The sequence below is a fragment of the Megalobrama amblycephala genome, linkage group LG13, assembly GCF_018812025.1.
Source record: "Megalobrama amblycephala isolate DHTTF-2021 linkage group LG13, ASM1881202v1, whole genome shotgun sequence".
Classification (NCBI taxonomy): Eukaryota; Metazoa; Chordata; class Actinopteri; order Cypriniformes; family Xenocyprididae; genus Megalobrama; species Megalobrama amblycephala.
The window spans coordinates 31,033,772-31,054,192 of NC_063056.1; the positions used below are offsets into that span (position 1 = coordinate 31,033,772).

General features: G+C 35.7%; 1 protein-coding gene across 1 annotated transcript; it reads left to right on the forward strand.

Annotated features, from left to right (window-relative positions):
- Window positions 1-248: 248 nt before the first annotated feature.
- Window positions 249-20,112, forward strand: hpn (hepsin). Its single transcript, XM_048153648.1, has 13 exons — window positions 249-456; window positions 1,155-1,260; window positions 7,766-7,867; window positions 7,965-8,006; window positions 10,594-10,723; window positions 10,856-10,972; window positions 12,090-12,130; window positions 12,213-12,378; window positions 13,475-13,671; window positions 17,084-17,179; window positions 18,971-19,113; window positions 19,428-19,592; window positions 19,690-20,112. Exons 2-13 carry the CDS (start codon window positions 1,242-1,244, stop codon window positions 19,741-19,743), a joined length of 1,272 nt encoding a protein of 423 aa, XP_048009605.1. The 5' UTR covers window positions 249-456; window positions 1,155-1,241; the 3' UTR covers window positions 19,744-20,112.
- The last annotated feature ends 309 nt before the right edge of the window (window positions 20,113-20,421 follow it).

Genomic DNA, 20,421 nt, shown 5'->3' on the forward strand with positions numbered 1-20,421 from the left:
TGCAGATAGAACCTTATAATTCCAAGGGGATGATATGGAATCAAATATATGGTTGTATTAGTTTTGCTTTATGTTCGTGGCAGTCGTATCCCTCCTTGACGTGCTTCGTTAGATGAGCTGCTCCTGAAGTTGAGATGCGCGCACACAGATTCACCTGCCTAGCGCGCGCGCACCTGCACACACACACACACACACACACCTGCGCTCCGCTGAGACTCTCTACTGACCGGAAGAGGGAGGTTTCCACTCCAGCGAACAGCACAGAAAGAGCAGAGAGAGTGAGAAGAAGAGCTGTTCTGACTGGCGGAGAATAGCTTCATTTAACACACAATAAAAGAGCGAAGGACTCCGGGGAAAGTGAAATGTCAGCGCGGATATTTGGAGGAAACAACAGATTTACCGCTTCATCTCTTTGTTTCTAATTCAAAAGTTTATTCGAGGACCTGCAGTAAAGAGGTAAAGCTGAAAATTATGTTTTTTTGTTGTTGTTGTTGTTTTTTTACGATAATGAGTGACAACTAGAAATAAAAGACACTCATTTTATATCTTCCCAAAATGTTAATTTATAACCAAAAATGATAATAATCATCATCTCCAGAGATATTTTTCTCCTTATTTAACGGACCATCAGGGCAAAATTCGTTATATTGGATTTTACTGATTATATAGGCTACTGTATGTAAAATTAGCTTTTTGTTTCTTTTCTTTTTTTTACTTTTAATTTACATTTAAAAAATTATCACAGATTCATACTTGGAAACATAACAGACAAAAATTAAAAAAGTAAGTTTTTCAACACTAAAAACATTCCAGCACTCAAATTTAAAACTTGAGTTTAATTGGGTTAAATGAAACAAAATTAGGATTACAGTCTGCAGTGGTGAATCAGTCAGTTTGAATTTAATTATTAATGAAAAATAAAATAAATAAATAAAAAAGTGAAATGATTGCCACAAGGTACAAGGTGCATTTTGGGAAACAATGTTTTTTTTATAGCATTATGTTGAAAACATTTTTACAGTGATTGTTAATAACAGCACTGACTGTAACCTTTTTTTCTCAGTTTGCACTTTGGATTATTTAACTTGCTTAACCCATTTTTGTCCATGACAGCATTTAAATGATGTTCTCTAAGCTTTTCTAAACATTTCCAGGTCTGAAAGAAGCAGCAAATCGACGTTTTGAGGAGGAATCACTGGAATCCATTCCAAGCTTATTTTTCAGTTTTCTGTTGGACAAAGATGTCAGAGAAGAAGATCGGTGAGTGCTGAGCTGTTTCTCTCTTTTTTTGACATCAGACAACTGGTTTGTTAAAGATTAACTGAGCTGGCAGGTGATGGGTCATGTACTCGATTTGTTTTGGTCAGTTTGGGTCCGTGTATTACTTTGACAGAAGGCCAAAAGGTGTCGAGACGTGACATGACGTGATTTGGCTGTACAGCACATAAATCTAAATGGATAAAAAAAATAAAAATCAGGGTTAACTGAAAATATATCCAGTCTTGGGTAACTGAACCTTTATATATAAAAAATGCTGGGTTAAAAACAACTTAAGTTGGGTTTAAAATGGATAAACCCAGGGACTGGGTTGTTTTAACCCAGCGGTTGGGTTAAATGTTTGCCCAACATGCTGTGCAGTTTTATTTAACCTAACTATTGTTTAAAGGTGCCCTCGAATGAAAAATTGAATTTATCTTGGCATAGTCAAATAACAAGAGTTCAGTACATGGAAAAGACATACAGTGAGTCTCAAACACCGTTGTTTCCTCCTTCTTATATAAATCTCATTTGTTTAAAAGACCTCCGAGGAACAGGTGAATCTCAACATAACACCGACTGTTACGTAACCGTCGGGATCATTAATATGTACGCCCCCAAAATTTGCATATGCCAGCCCATGTTCAAGGCATTAGACAAGGGCAGCCAGTATTAACGTCTGGATCTGCACAGGTGAATCATCAGACTAGGTAAGCAAGCAAGAACAATAGCGAAAAATGGCAGATGGAGCGATAATAACTGACATGATCCATGATATCATGATATTTTTTGTGATATTTGTAAATTGTCTTTCTAAATGTTTCGTTAGCATGTTGCTAATGTACTGTTAAATGTGGTTAAAGTTACCATCGTTTCTTACTGTATTCACGGAGACAAGAGCCGTCGCTATTTTCATTATTAAACACTTGCAGTCTGTATAATGCATAAACACAACTTCATTCTTTATAAATCTCTCCAACAGTGTAGCATTAGCCGTTAGCCATGGAGCACAGCCTCAAATTCATTCAGAATCAATGTTAACAATATAACAGTATACAATACTCACATAATCCGACGCATGCATGCCGCATGCATGACGAACACTTTGTAAAGATCCATTTGAGGGTTATATTAGCTGTGTAAACTTTGTTTATGCTGTTCAAGGCAAGCGCGAGCTCCGTGGGCGTGGAGCAGGAGAATTAAAGGGCCACACACCCTGAATCGGCTCATTTATAATGATGCCCCAAAATAGGCAGTTAAAAAAATGAATTAAAAAAAAATCTATGGGGTATTATGAGCTGAAACTTCACAGACACATTCAGGGGACACCTTAGACTTATATTACATCTTTTTTTAAAAAGTTCTAGGGCACCTTTAAAAAGGACAATATGGCTGGCTTAAAATAAACTCAAAATAGGTTATGAATTAAAAATCAGACACATAATTACCAGAGGCAACAATAATAATGAAAAGGTGAACATTTATTAATAGGCAATTTATTAAATGTTTATTGTTTAATTATTTTTCATGAAACTTATTAATAAATGTTAATTTATAAAACATATTAATAAATGTTAATTTCCAACATATGTTGGGTTCATTTTAAGCAAGTAATACTGTCTTTTTTTTTAACAATACTTGGGTTAAAAAAAACTACCATGTTGGGCAAACATTTAACCCAACTGCGGGGTTAAAACAACCCATTCTCTGGGTTTGTCTATTTTCAACCCAACTTGGGTTGTTTTTAACCCAGTATTTTTTTAGTGTAGTTTTCCCGTTACATGCTGCTCACTTGATTAACCATTTAGCATTCTCATGTAGATTGCGGTCTGGCTGCTCATAATTAATATCTCACAGGTGACGTCTACTGTAGGACAAACCACAGAATGACTTTGGGCCAAAACATTCCTTTATAGTGGATTCATTTCCAGACTAGATCATTTTAGAGCTGACACAACAGTTTTGTTTCTGTATTCTGCTTAATGTTAATTTTTAACCCCCTTTAAAAGGGGTTGTGATGTTTTAATTTGGCCGCGAAACCAGAATCATCTAGGTATGATTGTCTTGAGCAAGAGAGAGAGAGAGAGAGAGCAGTGTACCATGAAGAAGCTCTGTCTCATACAAACCCCCACTCAGACAAAAGTACTACTTGTTCTCCGGTCAAATGGGTCATGGCAGGTGCTGTAGAAACAGTCTGAGGCAGTGGGGAAATCCTCAGGAATGAAACGAGAGACCGCAAACAGGAAAACATCGCACTGTTTCAGTTTTGTTCTGACCTCTAATGTAGCTATTGAAAGCTAGGCTTGGACAAAACGTCACTGGTCAGTTGAGAGTCAAAGTGAGATATGGATGGTCAGATTTTGCCTTTTCTTTATACGCTGATATGTTTCATGGGCAACAGCTTGCATCAATGACCAAGATGTTTCACAACTAGAATTACAACAGTTCTCATATAGATTCAGTCCAACGTCTAATGTAGATACATAATGTCATATTATTAAATGCTCTCTGAAATACTTGATTCTAATTGGTTCACCCAAAAAAATGAAAATTCTGTCATCATTTACTCACCCTCAAGTTGTTCCAAACCTGTATGAATTTCTTTCATCAGCTGAACGCAAAGTAAGATATTTTGAAGAATGTCAGTAACCAAACTTTTTTTTTTTTCAATGTGGCCGATCAACTTTTTGGTTACCCATATTCTTCAAAATATATTATTTTGTGTTCAGCAGAAGAAGAAAAAATACAGGTTTGGAACAACTTGAGGATGAGTAAATGATGGCAGAATTTTCATTTTTGGTGAACTATCCCTTTAAGAATGCTAAACTGCCTAATTCATGCAGAAGACTCATTTTCTTCATACACTACCATTCAAAAGTATGTGGTCAATTTGTTTTGTTTTTTTGTTTTTTTAGTTTTTGAAAGAAGTCTCCTATGATCACAAAGGCTGCATATATTTAATCAAAACACAGTAAAATAGTAATATTGTGAAATATTAAAATAACTCCTTTCTATTTGAATATGATTTAAAGTGTAATTTGCTGAATTTTCAGCACCATTACTCCAGTCTTCAGTGTCACATGATCCTTCAGAAATCATTCTAATATGCTGATTTGCTACTCAGAACACATTTCTTCACTGTAAAAAATCAAGTTGAGAAAACTTAAAAGTTTAAGGCAACAAACTTCAGCAGATTTTTGAGTTTTCTCAACTTGTTGTATTCAGTTTATACAAAAACAAGTCGAGAAAACTCAAAAATAAGTTTGTTGCCTTAAACTTTTAAGTTTTTTTTTTTTTTTTACAGTGTTATTATTATCACAGTTGTAAGTTGTGCTGCTTCATATTCTTGTGTAAACAGCAATACATTGTTTTCAGGATTCTTATCATTCACTTTAAATATCTTTACTGTCAATTTTGATCAATTTAACATACTTGAAGAATAAAATTATTAATTTCTTTAAAAAATGAAAAATTACTGACCCCAAACATTTGAACAAAAGTGTAGATGTTCTAGTTCTGCATCTTTTAAATCACTTGCCATATCTTTTTAGCAGATAGCTCAACAAAACAATTTCAGTTTCATAAATCATTTATTTTGAAAGTAATTGTGTAATGAGTGGGATAGAATACAGTTTGTCATTACTGATTATTACATTTTTCACTTCACATGTGATGATGTTAGATTTTACTTAACTATGATGACTGGGTATCTATGTTATTCCTCAAGAAATAATGTTAGTGAATATAGGATTCTTATGTCAGCTCTTGGTCTTGGAAATTACATTTCAATGAAAGGAAAAGTAGCTGCCCATTCACCAACATTTTTTCTCATCATGTGAGAAACGTCAGTCTAATATCACTTTCCATCTGTGACCAGTGAGAGTGTGAATCATCAATCTCCAGCATAAACACATTACACATCATTCTTAACGGTCCAATACATTTTTTTTTTCCTTAGACAATTTTACACCTTCAGGTCTTGACAGAGTGTTTTCTATGTAGTGACCAAAAGGGTTGTGCGTTCGGCCCTGATGCAGATCTGCGGCAACCTATTTTGTGTGTTTGTTTGCTCTGAGCTTATCAGACAGCACGGTCTCTGCAGTGATCTGATGTCGCATGGGTCTACTGTTAATCATCACACCAGGGCTTCTGTCTGAAGATCGTGCACAATTTCCTCACAGTCAGGACATCACGTTTTGTGATGGTGATGAGCAGGCCCACGGGGAATCTGCATGTGCAGAAACACAGAACCTGAAACTCATCATTCACAAAATACACATGCCTCTTTATTTGGTTTATTAAAGGGGACCTATAATGCCCTTTTTCAAAGTCTTGGTTTTGTTTTTGGGGTCTGCTAGAATAGGTTTTCATGCTTGAATGTTTTCTAAACACATTATTTTTTACATATATGACATTGTTGCTGCACCTTTCTTAGTGTATGAGTCAGTAACGCTCTGTTTAGTTCTTGTCTCTATGAAGCCCTTTCTTCCAAAAAGCACAATGTGTTCTGAATGGTCAGCTGGACCACTGTGTTGTGACTGTGTTGTGAACTGCTTCGAGCGTGTTTGGGAAATGTCACACCCCTTGCCGCTTACCATAACCATGAGTTTCAACACACTACTAAATTAACTCAACCGGGCCTTGTCTCCATTTTTTGAGATTTGAGCGGGAGTTATTTAAATGAGGAATATTGTGACGTGTTCGTTCCCAAGAAAACTCAAGGCTATATCAAGGCATTTCAGGAACAGTGCTGATATTGAGAATAAATCCCTTTGGAGTGGACTTTGCACTTTATGTAACTTTGTAGACCTTTTTCAACATAACAATACACACTAAAAGGAAGAAGAAAATGTAAAAATAATAATTAAAAAATAATAATAGGACCCCTTTAAATATTAATTATAAGCCCACAGAATATGGTCCTGGTGATCCCTGTTTATTTTAGGTGGAGCATGTTGAGTCTTGTCAATGAAGTTTATTTTGGTTGGAGCCATGGCACATTGGTACAGTAAGGCATGTGCTTGAAATGCAGGGGATGCAGGTTTGATTGTGGCTTGTATCTCTTTCCCAGTACTCTCAATGGAGGATTTATTGCTCAGGGTTGCTATTTCTTTTAGCTCACAAGATCTAAAACTACATTATTTCCTTAAAAATGCTGTTTTTGTCAGAATTACAGTATTTTACACATTTAGCATTTGAAGGAAAGCCACCTATTATGATTTTTCTCTTTGTATTTTCATATCATTGGCTTTTAATAGAAAACAAAATGTACAAAATGTACAAGAACAATATTAAGATGCAAAAGTAAATTAAGTCAAAGTGAAAATGAAGAAAAATTTACCCATTCTTTCTGTCACGTTGTCATTTTCTTAACATACAGTTTATATATATATATATATATATATATATATATATATATATATATATATATATATATATATATATACAAAAATTATATAAAAAACATTCTGAAATAATATAATTTTGATTTATTACATTTTAATTTTTTAAAAAGAAAAATTAAAGTAAATTAAATCAAAGTGAAAATGAAGAAAAATTTACCCATTCTTTCTGTCACTTTGTCATTTTCTTAACATACAGTTTTTATATATATATATATATATATATATATATATATATATATACAAAAATTCTATAAAAACATTCTGAAATAATAATATAATTTTGATTTATTACATTTTAATTTTTTAAAAAGAAAAATTATTCTTTTTATTTTTATTGTTATTTGATGTCAAGAAAAGAATTCAGAAAAAAAAAAATTAAAAATAAGATGGTCATAAAAGAGTATAGAGCTATTAATATATAATTCTATTTATATTTTATTTATGGTCCGAACACATATTTCAGAAATGTTTGATGTCAAATTGAAATCTTTAACTTTTGATTCCAGACTTTGCTATCTTGACAAATCTGATTAAAGTATATGCATGGCATTATTGAGATCTCCTTTGAAACTCTAAAGGAGACACGTTGGATTATTAGAGATTATTTCTCAGCATAAACATCTGAGAAGCAGGATACATAAGTCATATGTATTTCAAAGTCATATTTATATTCGGTGTGTTTTATCTAGGATAATGGTTATGTATTGATCAGTAGAATAAAGTAGTGCTTGTAAACAGTATGTGAAAGCTCAGTGCATGCAGATCTGGATATGACTGTTTTTTTGGCATTGGTCACCGACATGGTTACATCTGTAGGATTTTGTTTAGGAACATGCTGACACTGTTCTGTGTGTGTGTGTGTGTGGAGAGAGAGAGAGAGAGAGAGCTGAACATGACACTGAGATTCAGTCCCACGTTTACTTTAGCAGAGAGGAATTGATGACTTTGGACTATTGATCTTGTTCATGGTTCTGTTCTTTTCATCAGCTCTGTCATGGTTTATGTGTTTGCTCACAGGCATGTATATTCACAAAACCCCACATAACTGCATTAAATACATACTTTATCCTGTACTGAAAGCGTTGTTGGTTTCCGTCCTACAGGAAGTCCAGGGATGACCATATTCAGTCCGTATCGGGTGGTCGCTGCAGTAGCCGTGATCTTGATCATACTGGGGGGTCTGGGAGCCGCCATCTGGGCCCTTGGTAAGACTTTCGGAAAAACGGTTTGTCTGCTGATTCAACGGAATACTGCAGTCACTCCAGAAACTTATTACACTTGTTTTGTTTGTTTGCTTTTCAGTCACGTATCTTAGAACAACAGAAGATACTGGATTATTTGATGGTAAGCATTGTTCATTTTTAATTAATATGTTGATTTGGTGCTCAAGAAACATTTCTTATTAATGTTTATAACAGTTTTGCTGCTTCATATTTTGTGGAAGCCTTTAATACTCGATACATTATTTGAAACAGAAATCTTTTGTAACATTATAAAAGTCTTTACTGTCACTGTTTAATGCCTCCTTTACTGAACAAAAGTATTAATTTCTTAAAAAACAACAACAACTTCTTTAAATGGTAGTGTGTAGTCTATATATAAACATTCTGATCAGTCACAGGTGAAGCGAATATTGTTGATCATCTCCTAACAAGGCCACATATTAAAGGTGCCCAACAATGCTTTTTCACAAGATGTAATATAAGTCTAAGGTGTCTCCTGAATGTGTCTGTGAAGTTTCAGCTCAAAATACCCCATAGATTTTTTTTAAACTGCCTATTTTGGGGCATCATTAACAATGCACTGATTTACACTCGGCGCCGCCCCTTTAAATCGCGTGCTCCCTGCCACATGAGCTGTCGACTATATTACAGCGCATTTACAGTACAAAGTTCACACAGCTAATATAACCCTCAAATGAATCTTTACAAGATGTTCATCATGCATGCTGTATGCATGCTTCGAATTATGTGAGTAAAGTATTTATTTGGATGTTAACGTTTGTGACGTAGTGAATTTGAGGCTGTCCTCCGTGGCTAACGGCTAATGCTACACTGTTGGAGAGATTTATAAAGAATGAATTTGTGTTTATGAATTATACAGACTGCAAGTGTTTAAAAAATGAAAATAGCAACGGCTCTCGTCTCCGTGAATACAGTAAGAAACGATGGTAACTTAACCACATTTAACAGTACATTAGAAACATGCTAATGAAACATTTAGAAAGACAATTTACAAATATCAGTAAAAATATCATGCTATCATGGATTCATGTCAGTTATTATTGCTCCATCTGCCATTTTTCGCTGTTATTCTTGCTTACCTAGTCTGTTGATTCAGCTGTGCACAGATCCAGACGTTAATACTGCCTGCCCTTGTGTAATCCCTTGAACGTGGGCTGGCATTATGCAAATATCGGGGGCGTACACCCCGACTGTTACGTAACAGTCGGTGTTATGTTGAGATTCGCCTGTTCTTCGGAGGTCGTTTAAACAAATGAGATTTATATAAGAAGGAGGAAACAATGGGGTTTGAGACTCACTGTGTCTTTTCCATGTACTGAACTCCTGTTATTCAACTATGCCAAGGTAAATTCAATTTTTGAATCTAGGGCACCTTTAAGATCTGGGTAGATTAGATGGTAAGCAAACAATCAGTTCTTGTAATCAACGTGTCCATCAAGTGACTTTGACAAGGTCCAAATTGTTATGGCAAGCTGACTGGGTCAGAATATATCTGAAACACCAAGGTTTGTGGGTTGCTCCTGGTCAGCAGGGGTGAATTTACCATCAGAGGTCTGATTATGGACACACCACAAACTGGCGACGGTGTCGGGTGCACAAGGCTCATCGATGCACGAGGGCTACGAAGGCTATCCCATCTGGTCCGAGCCAACAGAAGGTCTACTGTGGCACAAGTCACACAAAATTTTAATGATGGAGGAATGTATCACAACACACAGTGCATCACAATCTGCTGCATATGGGGCTGTGTAGCCACAGACCAATCAGAGTGCCTATGATGCCCCCTGTCCACCGTCGAAAGCGACTACAATGGACATGCAAGCTTTGGAACTGGACCTTGGAAAAGTGGAAGAAGGTCACTTGGTCTGACGAGTCCCATTTTTTTCTTTTACTTTTACATCACATTGACAGCTGTGTACGTGTGTGCCATGATCTTGGGGAAGTAATGCACCAAAATGCACTGTGGGACGACGACAAGCGTCAACCTGGAGGGAGTGTGAAGCTCCGAGCAGTGTTCTGCTGGGAAACCCTGGGTCCGGCCATTCATGTGGATGTACATTTGACATGTGCCACTTACTTAAACATTGTTGCAGACCAGGTACACCCCTTCATGACAATGGAGTTCCCCAGTAGAAGTGGCCTCTTCCAGCAGGATAATGCACGCTGCACACGTTCAGGAATGGTTTGAGGAACATGATGAAGAGTTCAAGGTGTTGCCCTAGCCTCCAAATTCTCCAGATCTCAATCTAAATTAGCATCTTTGGGATGTGCTGGACCAACAAGTTTGATCCACGACAGCTCCACCTTGCAACCTACAGGACTTGAAAGATCTGCTGCTAACGTCTTGGTGCCAGATACCATAGCGCACCTTCAGGGCTCTTGTAGAGTCTGTGCTTCGGCAGGTCTGTGCTGCTTTAGCAGCACGCAGAGGACCAACAGCATATTAGGCAATGTTTTGGCTCATCGGTGCATGTTGCATATATAATTCCTAAAGTGGCATCCAGTTATAATCTATGCGTTTCATTTTCTTCACACTGGAAATGGAAGGTCAAGTTGAGCACATTACATTGTAGTATACACTATTCCACATAATGCATTCTGGTTGTTTACTGAACATTCCCATGCAACATAGAAAATGTTATCTAAAATAGTATGAACATGCTCACTGTCTTCATTATGTCCTGCAGTACAGGTGAGTGCAGCTGACCAGAGGCTGAGAGTGTTCGACTCCACCCAGCGGAGGTGGAGACACGTCTGCTCATCCAGCGTCAACCAGCTCGTCGCCAACATCAGCTGTGAGGAGATGGGTTTCATCAGGTAACAAACAAGCATGCCAGGCTCATTGTATCTCATGTGTAGACATTCATGTGGTCAAGTTAGATTCATTTATTGTCTGGAATTCCTCATTGTTTTAGTTATGTCTTGATTTGCAATTTTCTTTTCATTCAGAGCAGTAAATTTCTCAGTGACTTGTGCTCCTGACAATGGTGGTGACCGAGATTTTTTCTGCGTAAAAGATAGTGAGTTAACATATGGGAAGAAGATAAAAACAGCCCTCTATCCTTGGTAAGACATTGCCTAAAAATAAATATATGCACCATGAGCATCACCAAATTGAATTGCAAAAAATAAACTTTCAAACAGTTCCTCTCAACTGTTGTTTTGAACAAGGAGGTCATTAGCAAGCTATACATTTTGCATTTTAGAGTCTACCAAAACCTGGTAAAATGTCAATGGTAAAAAAAAAAAAAAAAAAAAAAAAAATATCATCTATAATTTAATGAAATATTTGTGATTAATATGTTGTTGGCAAAAATGTATTGCATTAGAATACACAGCTAATTTTAATTGGGCATCAAGGGAGAAAGATGCTTTCCGGCCTCTCTCTTGGGCATTGATTACACTACTGATCAAGAGTTTGGAACAATTATGAATAATGTTTTTAAATGTTGACTTTAATGCTCACAAAGGCTGCATTTATTTGGTCAAAAATACAGTAAAAACAGAAATATTATGAAATATTATTACAATTCAAAATAACTGTTTTCTATTTGAATATATTTTAAAATGTAATTTATTTCTGTGATACAAACCTGAATTTTCAGTATCATTACTCCAGTCGCCAGTGTCACATTATCCAGTGTTACATTATTTTTAATGACTTTCTGCTCAATTATTAATTATTCTTACCATTCTTACCATGTTTGAAAACATTTTCCATTTACCATTATCAATTTTGAAAACGAACAAATGCAGCCTTGGTCGGCATAAAACACTTCTTCAAAAAAAAAAAAAAGAAATAAAATAAAAATAATAAATAAATAAATAAATAAATAAATAAATAAATAAATAAATAAATAAATATTTTGCATCCATAATTAAGATATATATATATATATATATATATATATATATATATATATATATATATATATATATATATATATATAAAAAAAAAATATATATATATATATATATATATATATAAATCTTAATTTGATTGGTTGAGCCAATGTTGCTATGACTGGCCCAGTCAACATTTTGCAGTTTCACACAATTCACCTTTAGCAGTGATTCAGATTTTAATCATGCAAACAAAAAAGTAACACTTACTAAAATCTAAGAACCAATTGCAATAGTGTTAATCCCTCTAAAACATTCTGATGTTTCATTTCTGTTTCAGTAAATGTGACAAAGGTCAGATACTAGAGGTGATTTGTCAGGGTAAGTGTTGCAACTCAATTTGTAGCATTTTGAATATTTCTTCACAGCAAATACATGATTTGTTGACTCTCTATCGCTGTAGACTGTGGTCGTCGTATGCTGCCTGAAGAGCGGATCGTGGGAGGAGTCGACGCTCGCCAGGGTTCGTGGCCGTGGCAGGTCAGCTTACAGTATGATGGAGTTCACCAGTGCGGTGGATCCATCATTTCCGATCGCTGGATTGTCAGTGCTGCACATTGCTTTCCTGAGTGAGTGACACACACATTTTACATCCATATATTTTTTTCTCTATCTATCTATCTATCTATCTATCTATCTATCTATCTATCTATCTATCTATCTATCTATCTATCTATCTATCTATCTATCTATCTATCTATCTATCTATCTATCTATCTATCTATCTATCTGATTGCTTGGCTTTAAAACCATGATAAAACATGCTAGCAATGTGTTAACATATGTTAAAAACTTCTAGAAACAAGCTAAAACATGCTAGCTCCATTCTATCTATCTATCTATCTATCTATCTATCTATCTATCTATCTATCTATCTATCTATCTATCTATCTATCTATCTATCTATCTATCTATCTATCTATCTATCTATCTATCTATCTATCTATCTATCTGATTGCTTGGCTTTAAAACCATGATAAAACATGCTAGCAATGTGTTAACACATGTTAAAAACTTCTAGAAACAAGCTAAAACATGCTAGCTCCATGATATCTATCTATCTATCTATCTATCTATCTATCTATCTATCTATCTATCTATCTATCTATCTATCTATCTATCTATCTATCTATCTATCTATCTATCTATCTATCTATCTATCTATCTATCTATCTATCTATCTATCTATCTAATTGCTTGGCTTTAAACCCATGATAAAACATGCTAGCAATGTGTTAAAAATGACAACTTCCAGAAACAAGTTAAAACATGCTAAATGCTAGTTACATGCTAAAAATTGTAGAAATATCTATCTATCTATCCTTGATTAAAACCATGCTAAAACATGTTAGCAACATGTTAACAACTTCTAGAAACAAGCTAAACATGCTAACTCCATGCTAAAAATGGTAGCAAGTAGCAACGTCTATCTATCTACTGTTTCATCTTTTTGTCAAAACCTTGACAGATTTTTTTCAGGATTGTTTGATTAATATAAAGTTAAAAAACAGCAATTATTTTAAACAAAAAATATTTATAACATTATAAATGTCTTTACTGTCACATTTGCTCAATTAAAAATTTTGAGATTTATTTCAAAAACAAAAACTTTTGAATGTTAGTGTCTATGTATGTGAGATCTCACTCTCAGGCTTGTATCCTCAGGAGGTATCGTCATGTGTCACGCTGGCGGGTTCTGATGGGATCGATCTACAACACTCCCATCCGTAAGAACGTTGTGATCGCTGAGGTGAAGACTGTTGTCTACCACAGCAGCTACCTGCCATTCGTCGACGCCAACATTGATGACAACAGTCGTGACATTGCAGTCTTGGCGCTGACAAAACCTCTGCAGTTCACTGGTGAGTTTTTACACAGAACAAAAGGAAATGGTAACACTTTATTTTGATGCTCCCTAAACAGACAATCTACTGACTATAAGTAACTTTGCATGTACATGTCACCCTATTCTACTAACCCAAACCCTACCCTTAACAGTCTACTAATAGTCTAATGAGAGACATTTGGCATGTAGGTGCATCGTTACTTATAGTCAACAGAATGTCTAAAAGGGGACATCAAAATAAAGTGTAACCCAGAAAATACACAGTGAAATTTAATTGCTCAAATATACGTTAACCATCTGATTTGTTCGGATTGGCTGCCTTTTTGCCTTTTTGGTGTGGACATAAAAATTACTGGAAACTTTTGTTTTATCCTTTTAATATTAAAGTAAATGTGATGTTGTTATTTTTGTGTGTATCATGTTGAAGGCATTTTAACACAAAAGGTATTTTTCATAAAATAGATTGTTCATAAAAGATATATCTCTGTGTAACAAGAACGAATCTTTACTAGCAGCAGTTTAATTGGAGTTTGTTTTGAGGTGTTTTTCATTAGGTAGTGGTATGTTACAAGCCTTTCTGGGTGAACACAGCATTATAGTAAAACCTCCCTCTGGTCTCAGGTTGCTCGTCCTGAGAACAAAGCTCCTCTATTTCCACGCGGCCTTGAGTCGAAACAAAAGACAATACCGGCAGACTTTTCCAGAAGGACAAAGCTTTTCCTCATATGAACAGTTTTCTCTATAGTTAACCAGAATGTTGTTAGGAAATATGTTGGCTTTTATTCTGAAAAGATTTTGTTCTCTTAATAATAAGGGTTCCAAAAGGGGGTGCATTAGAAGAACCATTTTTGGTTCCGCAAAGAACCTTTCAGCAAACAGTTCTTAAAAGAACACATTTATTCTTAGATTGAAGAATATTTAAAAAATCTAAAGAACCTTTTTCCACTACAGGGAACCTTTTGTGTAATGGAAGGTTCTTCATGGAGCCATCAATGCCAATGAAGAATCTAGATTTTTAAGAGTATAGACCTTATGCACCAGAGAAACAAGCGCACAGCATCTTTAAAACTCGAACACAACGGGGCGATTATCGCTCACTTATCGCTAGCGTTTATCGAGTTCATACCCAATCGATTTTCACTGGCGATGCGCAGAGTGAACGTGCAAATGCACTCCCTGACAGTATATGGTGCTTGTGCTGAACGGTAGTGCAAATAAATATATTTATGATATTAATAAAATTAAAGAAGATAAAAATACAGAATGACATATATGGCATATACATGACATGAGGAGATGGTAGTCAGAAACGGTAGTGCAAATACAAACCCGATTCCAAAAAAGTTGGGACACTGTACAAATTGTGAATAAAAACAGAATGCAAGATGTGGAAGTTTCAAATTTCAATATTTTATTCAGAATACAACATAGATGACATATCAAATGTTTAAACTGAGAAAATAAATCATTTTAAGGGAAAAATAAGTTGATTTTAAATGTCATGGCATCAACACATCTCAAAAAAGTTGGGACAAGGCCATGTTTACCACTGTGTGGCATCCCCTCTTCTTTTTATAACAGTCTGCAAACGTCTGGGGACTGAGGAGACAAGTTGCTCAAGTTTAGGAATAGGAATGTTGTCCCATTCTTGTCTAATACAGGCTTCTAGTTGCTCAACTGTCTTAGGTCTTCTTTGTCGCATCTTCCTTATGATGCGGCAAATGTTTTCTATGGGTGAAAGATCTGGACTGCAGGCTGGCCATTTCAGTACCCGGATCCTTCTTCTACGCAGCCATGATGTTGTAATTGATGCAGTATGTGGTCTGGCATTGTCATGTTGGAAAATGCAAGGTCTTCCCTGAAAGAGACGACGTCTGGATGGAAGCATATGTTGTTCTAGAACTTGGATATACCTTTCAGCATTGATGGTGCCTTTCCAGATGTGTAAGCTGCCCATGCCACACGCACTCATGCAACACCATACCATCACAGATGCAGGCTTCTGAACTGAGCGCTGATAACAGCTTGGGTTGTCCTTGTCCTCTTTAGTCCGGATGACATGGTGTCCCAGTTTTCCAAAAAGAACTTCAAATTTTGATTCGTCTGACCACAGAACAGTTTTCCACTTTGCCACAGTCCATTTTAAATGAGCCTTGGCCCAGAGAAAACGCCTGCACTTCTGGATCATGTTTAGATATGACTTCTTTTTTGACCTATAGAGTTTTAGCCAGCAACGGCGAATGGCACGGTGGATTGTGTTCACCGACAATGTTTTCTGGAAGTATTCCTGAGCCCATGTTGTGATTTCCATTACAGTAGCATTCCTGTATGTGATGCAGTGCCGACTAAGGGCCCGAAGATCACGGGCATCCAGTATGGTTTTCCGGCCTTGACCCTTACGCACAGAGATTGTTCCAGATTCTCTGAATCTTTGGATGATATTATGCACTGTAGATGATGATAACTTCAAACTCTTTGCAATTTTTCTCTGAGAAACTCCTTTCTGATATTGCTCCACTATTTTTCGCCGCAGCATTGGGGGAATTGGTGATCCTCTGCCCATCTTGACTTCTGAGAGACACTGCCACTCTGAGAGGCTCTTTTTATACCCAAACATGTTGCCAATTGACCTAATAAGTTGCAAATTGGTCCTCCAGCTGTTCCTTATATGTACGTTTAACTTTTCCGGCCTCTTATTGCTACCTGTCCCAACTTTTTTGGAATATGTAGCTCTCATGAAATCCAAAATGAGCCAATATTTGGCATGACATTTCAAAATGTCTCACTTTCAACATTTGATATGTTATCTATATTCTATTGTGAATAAATATAAGTTTATGAGATTTGTAAATTATTGCATTCCTTTTTTATTCACAATTTGTACAGTGTCCCAACTTTTTTGGAATCGGGTTTGTAAGTCACAATGACAGTAGTGCAAGTGAACGGTAGTGCAAATAAACATATTTATTTAAAAAATGCCTGCCGTTTTTCACATCGGTGTGCACACTCACATTGGCGCCCTTTGTTTAGTCATGAGGTTTTTGTGGTAGATCTGTATATTTCTATGGCATCTCCGTTGAAGTGTAATTAGCTAGTGAAGTGGATTTACTTATTGTAGAAATAATGAAAGTTATCATGAGCATTGAAATGTTTGAAGCGGCTATCATAACAAATATCAGTTAGACCAGGAAGATTTTAAAATGAGTGGTTCATTCATAAATCTGTAAGATCTTAACTTCACGCTGTGGAAATACAGACCGGAAAAAAAACACAATGAGCGCAGTGCTGAAAAGGGGCGGGGCTACATAAGGTCAAAGGAAATGGAGCATGAGAAGCTGAAAATTGCTCCTCATTTCCTCTAGTGTTCTGTCATAGAATTGCAAATGACTGTGTAAAAACCATTGACATCATCTCTTTTGGTGTTTTAGATTATATCCAGCCAGTGTGTCTTCCTACCTACGGCCAGCGTTTGGCGGATGGGCAGATAGGTACAGTAACCGGCTGGGGTAACATGGAGTATTATGGTTAGTAATGTCTCATTCTGTGTCTTTAATTAAAGGTCACTGTACTGCTGTATTTCAGTGTTTATAATCTTTACCTGGAACCGGAGACTTTCTGTCTGTCTGTCTCTCTTTGACCTTTGTGTCAGTGACCTGTGTGAAATCTATTGTGCTTGAAGTAACCGTGTGTGTGACCTGCTGTTTGTTACCAGACAAAAATTTCAACTTCCCTTACTTGTTTTTTAGTACTTACAAGCACATAAAAGTGCTTAAATTCATTCTTAAAATACTATAAAATACTTTTGGAGTTTGATTCTATCACATCATTCCAGTGTTGTTATCCTTTGTGAAAAATTGCTTAGTATGTGTAGTGTACTTCAAAACACTACAAAAAAACTGTACTTTTAGATAATGTGTTAAATGAAATAAAAGACTACTGAAGTGTGCTTAAAGAGATTACACTTTCATTAAAAAGTGCACTTTACAATAATGTCAAATTAAAAGTTTTACTTTAAAGTACATTACAAATCATTATGATTTAATAATCGTTTGCCAAACTTTAAAGTACACTTATTTTGATGTGTTGACTAACATACTAAAGCACACATATAATTTTAATATAATTTTAACTGTACTGTGTCATTTGATGTTTTAAGTGTACTTAATTCTAATTTCATCATTACAAATGTAATAACAAATATATTTAAATACATGACATACTGTACAAGCTAATTAAAGTATATTATAATGATTACATCTACAGATGTACTTAAGTCCTATTTCCATAATAAATACTCTTTTTTTAAAGTTTACTAAAGTGCACATCTTTTTCAAGGAATTATTACATAAATCTTTGTTAATTGAAATAATACAATAAATAAGGTAAAATATAATGTAAATATTAGATGAAAATATTCAACTTATTTCAGATTTTTCATTTTTAATTTAAGTTGATAATACGAATGAACGTTCTAATTTTAGCACATGTAATGTTACAGTACAATGGTTATACTTGTAGAAAAGTTTATTATATTAGTATATTTAATGTTTATTCATGATGCAGCCCACTTACGTGCTAAGCTTCCATTTACTATAAACACATTTCCTGTTTGTTCATAAACACTGAGGGTCACGTATTAGTAATTGACAGCATGCCAGCCTTGTCATGTCAGAATGATCATATTTATGAGATTAATGCACATAAACGCTGCCGATTTGCAGCTGAATTACCAATGGAAAACTTTCAAGTTTTCTGAATTATTGTAGCCCTACAGTAATGTCTAATTGTAGCTGAGAATCATGCCTGAAACAAATAGGCCTGGATCATAAGTTATACAAATTAAAATTGTGAATGTCGTGACACATTTTTTCCTGTGTAAACGCATTTGTGCTTATATACACATATAATCTTGGAATGTCATACATGTGTTTCCATACATTTTAATTGCAGCACAAATGCATTTACATGGGATTCGCAGGAAACAGGAAATTTTTATAACATTATGTCCTTGTCCTGTGTCTCAATAGTTACAAAAAGTAAGGCAAAATTACTTTCCATAAGAAGTGACAATGCGACACACTGAGTTACACACTTAATGAGTAACGCAATAGTCTTATACATTATATAATACTAAGACTAATACATACATTGTATTATACACTTCTTTTAACAATAAACATTCCAACTTGACTTGAAGGCAATGGTTGACATTAGGTTGAAAACACTGAATATTCACTTAAGCATTCTAGAGATCAGAACATTTGTGTTTCTGTTTCACTTTGACAGCCTCCTTCACATCTCTTTATTTCTTGCAGGCACTCAAGCCAACGTCCTCCAGGAAGCCAATGTGCCCATCATCAGCGATTCTGTGTGCAACGGTCCTGATTACTACGACAACCAGGTCACCACCACCATGTTCTGTGCCGGCTATGAGAAGGGAGGAACCGACTCCTGCCAGGTATCTGCCGCACAATTATGACATCATCAGTCTAGATCACCTGGAGGGCCACTGTCCTGCAGAGTTCAGCTCCAACCCCAATGAAACACCTGGACCAGCTAATCAAGGTTTCAGTAGACATACTAGAAAAACTTCCAGGCAGGTGTGCTGAGAAGTTAAACTCTGCAGGTTTGGCCACCCCTGGTCTAGATCGACTGAGCAGCACTGCACACGGCCACTAGAGGGCAACATTCTTCACTAATGTCATGTGGCTGTGTGGCATTGTGCACTGATATGCAATCAATGACGTGATATCATCTCTCATATGATGTCAGGGGGACAGCGGTGGTCCTTTTGTAGCAGCGGATGTCCTTTCTAAGACCAGCCGCTATCGTTTGCTGGGGGTGGTAAGCTGGGGCACAGGCTGCGCCATGGCCAAGAAGCCCGGCGTCTACACCCGTGTGTCACGCTTTCTGCCCTGGATTTCTACAGCCATGAGGGTGAGTGACTCAAGATGACCGGCACGCTTTCATCAGCTTATCTACATATCATAAAAACAAACTTGACCTCACTTTTCTCTCACATTTATCTCCATAGATGTATGAGAATTCCCCAGGAGTGCACAAAATGGCACGAGCGGTTACACCATAGCCATTTAAAGTGGAAAAATATTTTATATGAGACTGAAATATTGCCCGTTGAGGTCAGATTTGTTGCTCGGATCTGTGACTGAGATCAGACGTCTGATGTTGATCAGATGTTGTGTGATGATCAACCTGTCTCAAGGACAAATATCTTTCGCAATATCTGACTATCATGGAGGTCAAGAACCATTTCTGATGTTGTATTTTGAGTTTATGAACACATCAGTTGGCAATTACCATAAAATATGCTTTTTTTGAAAATCTGTCTCCAAAGTATACGATAAGTACGATAAGATATGGTACAGTAATCAAATGTAATCATATATATATATATATATATATATATATATATATATATGTATATATATATAAATATATATATAGTTTTTATTGACCCTACAAGTTCGATTAAACCATCAAAATATGAGGAAAATATTATTTTTTTTTTTAAATATTATAAATATGAGGGGAGAACAAAACACTAAACTTGGTTAAGGTATTTAGCCTATGGGACAAAATTATTTTACAAAAAAAGGCAAACTACAGCTACTCTACAGCTACAGGTTTTAAAATGTAACAAAATGCAAAGAAAAGCAACAAGCTCAAAGTAAAAAACAAACATTGACTACAACATAACCAGTTCTTAATATTTCATTGGTTCTCTCTTGTTTTTGCATGTTCATAA

What these genes read in the sequence shown, in the direction of transcription:
- hpn (XM_048153648.1), top strand. An exon ending in AAAACAGCCCTCTATCCTTG is followed by an intron (nt 10,973 to 12,089) that starts GTAAGACATTGC and finishes TTTCTGTTTCAG; the next exon opens with TAAATGTGACAAAGGTCAGA. An exon ending in GGGTAACATGGAGTATTATG is followed by an intron (nt 17,180 to 18,970) that starts GTTAGTAATGTC and finishes TATTTCTTGCAG; the next exon opens with GCACTCAAGCCAACGTCCTC.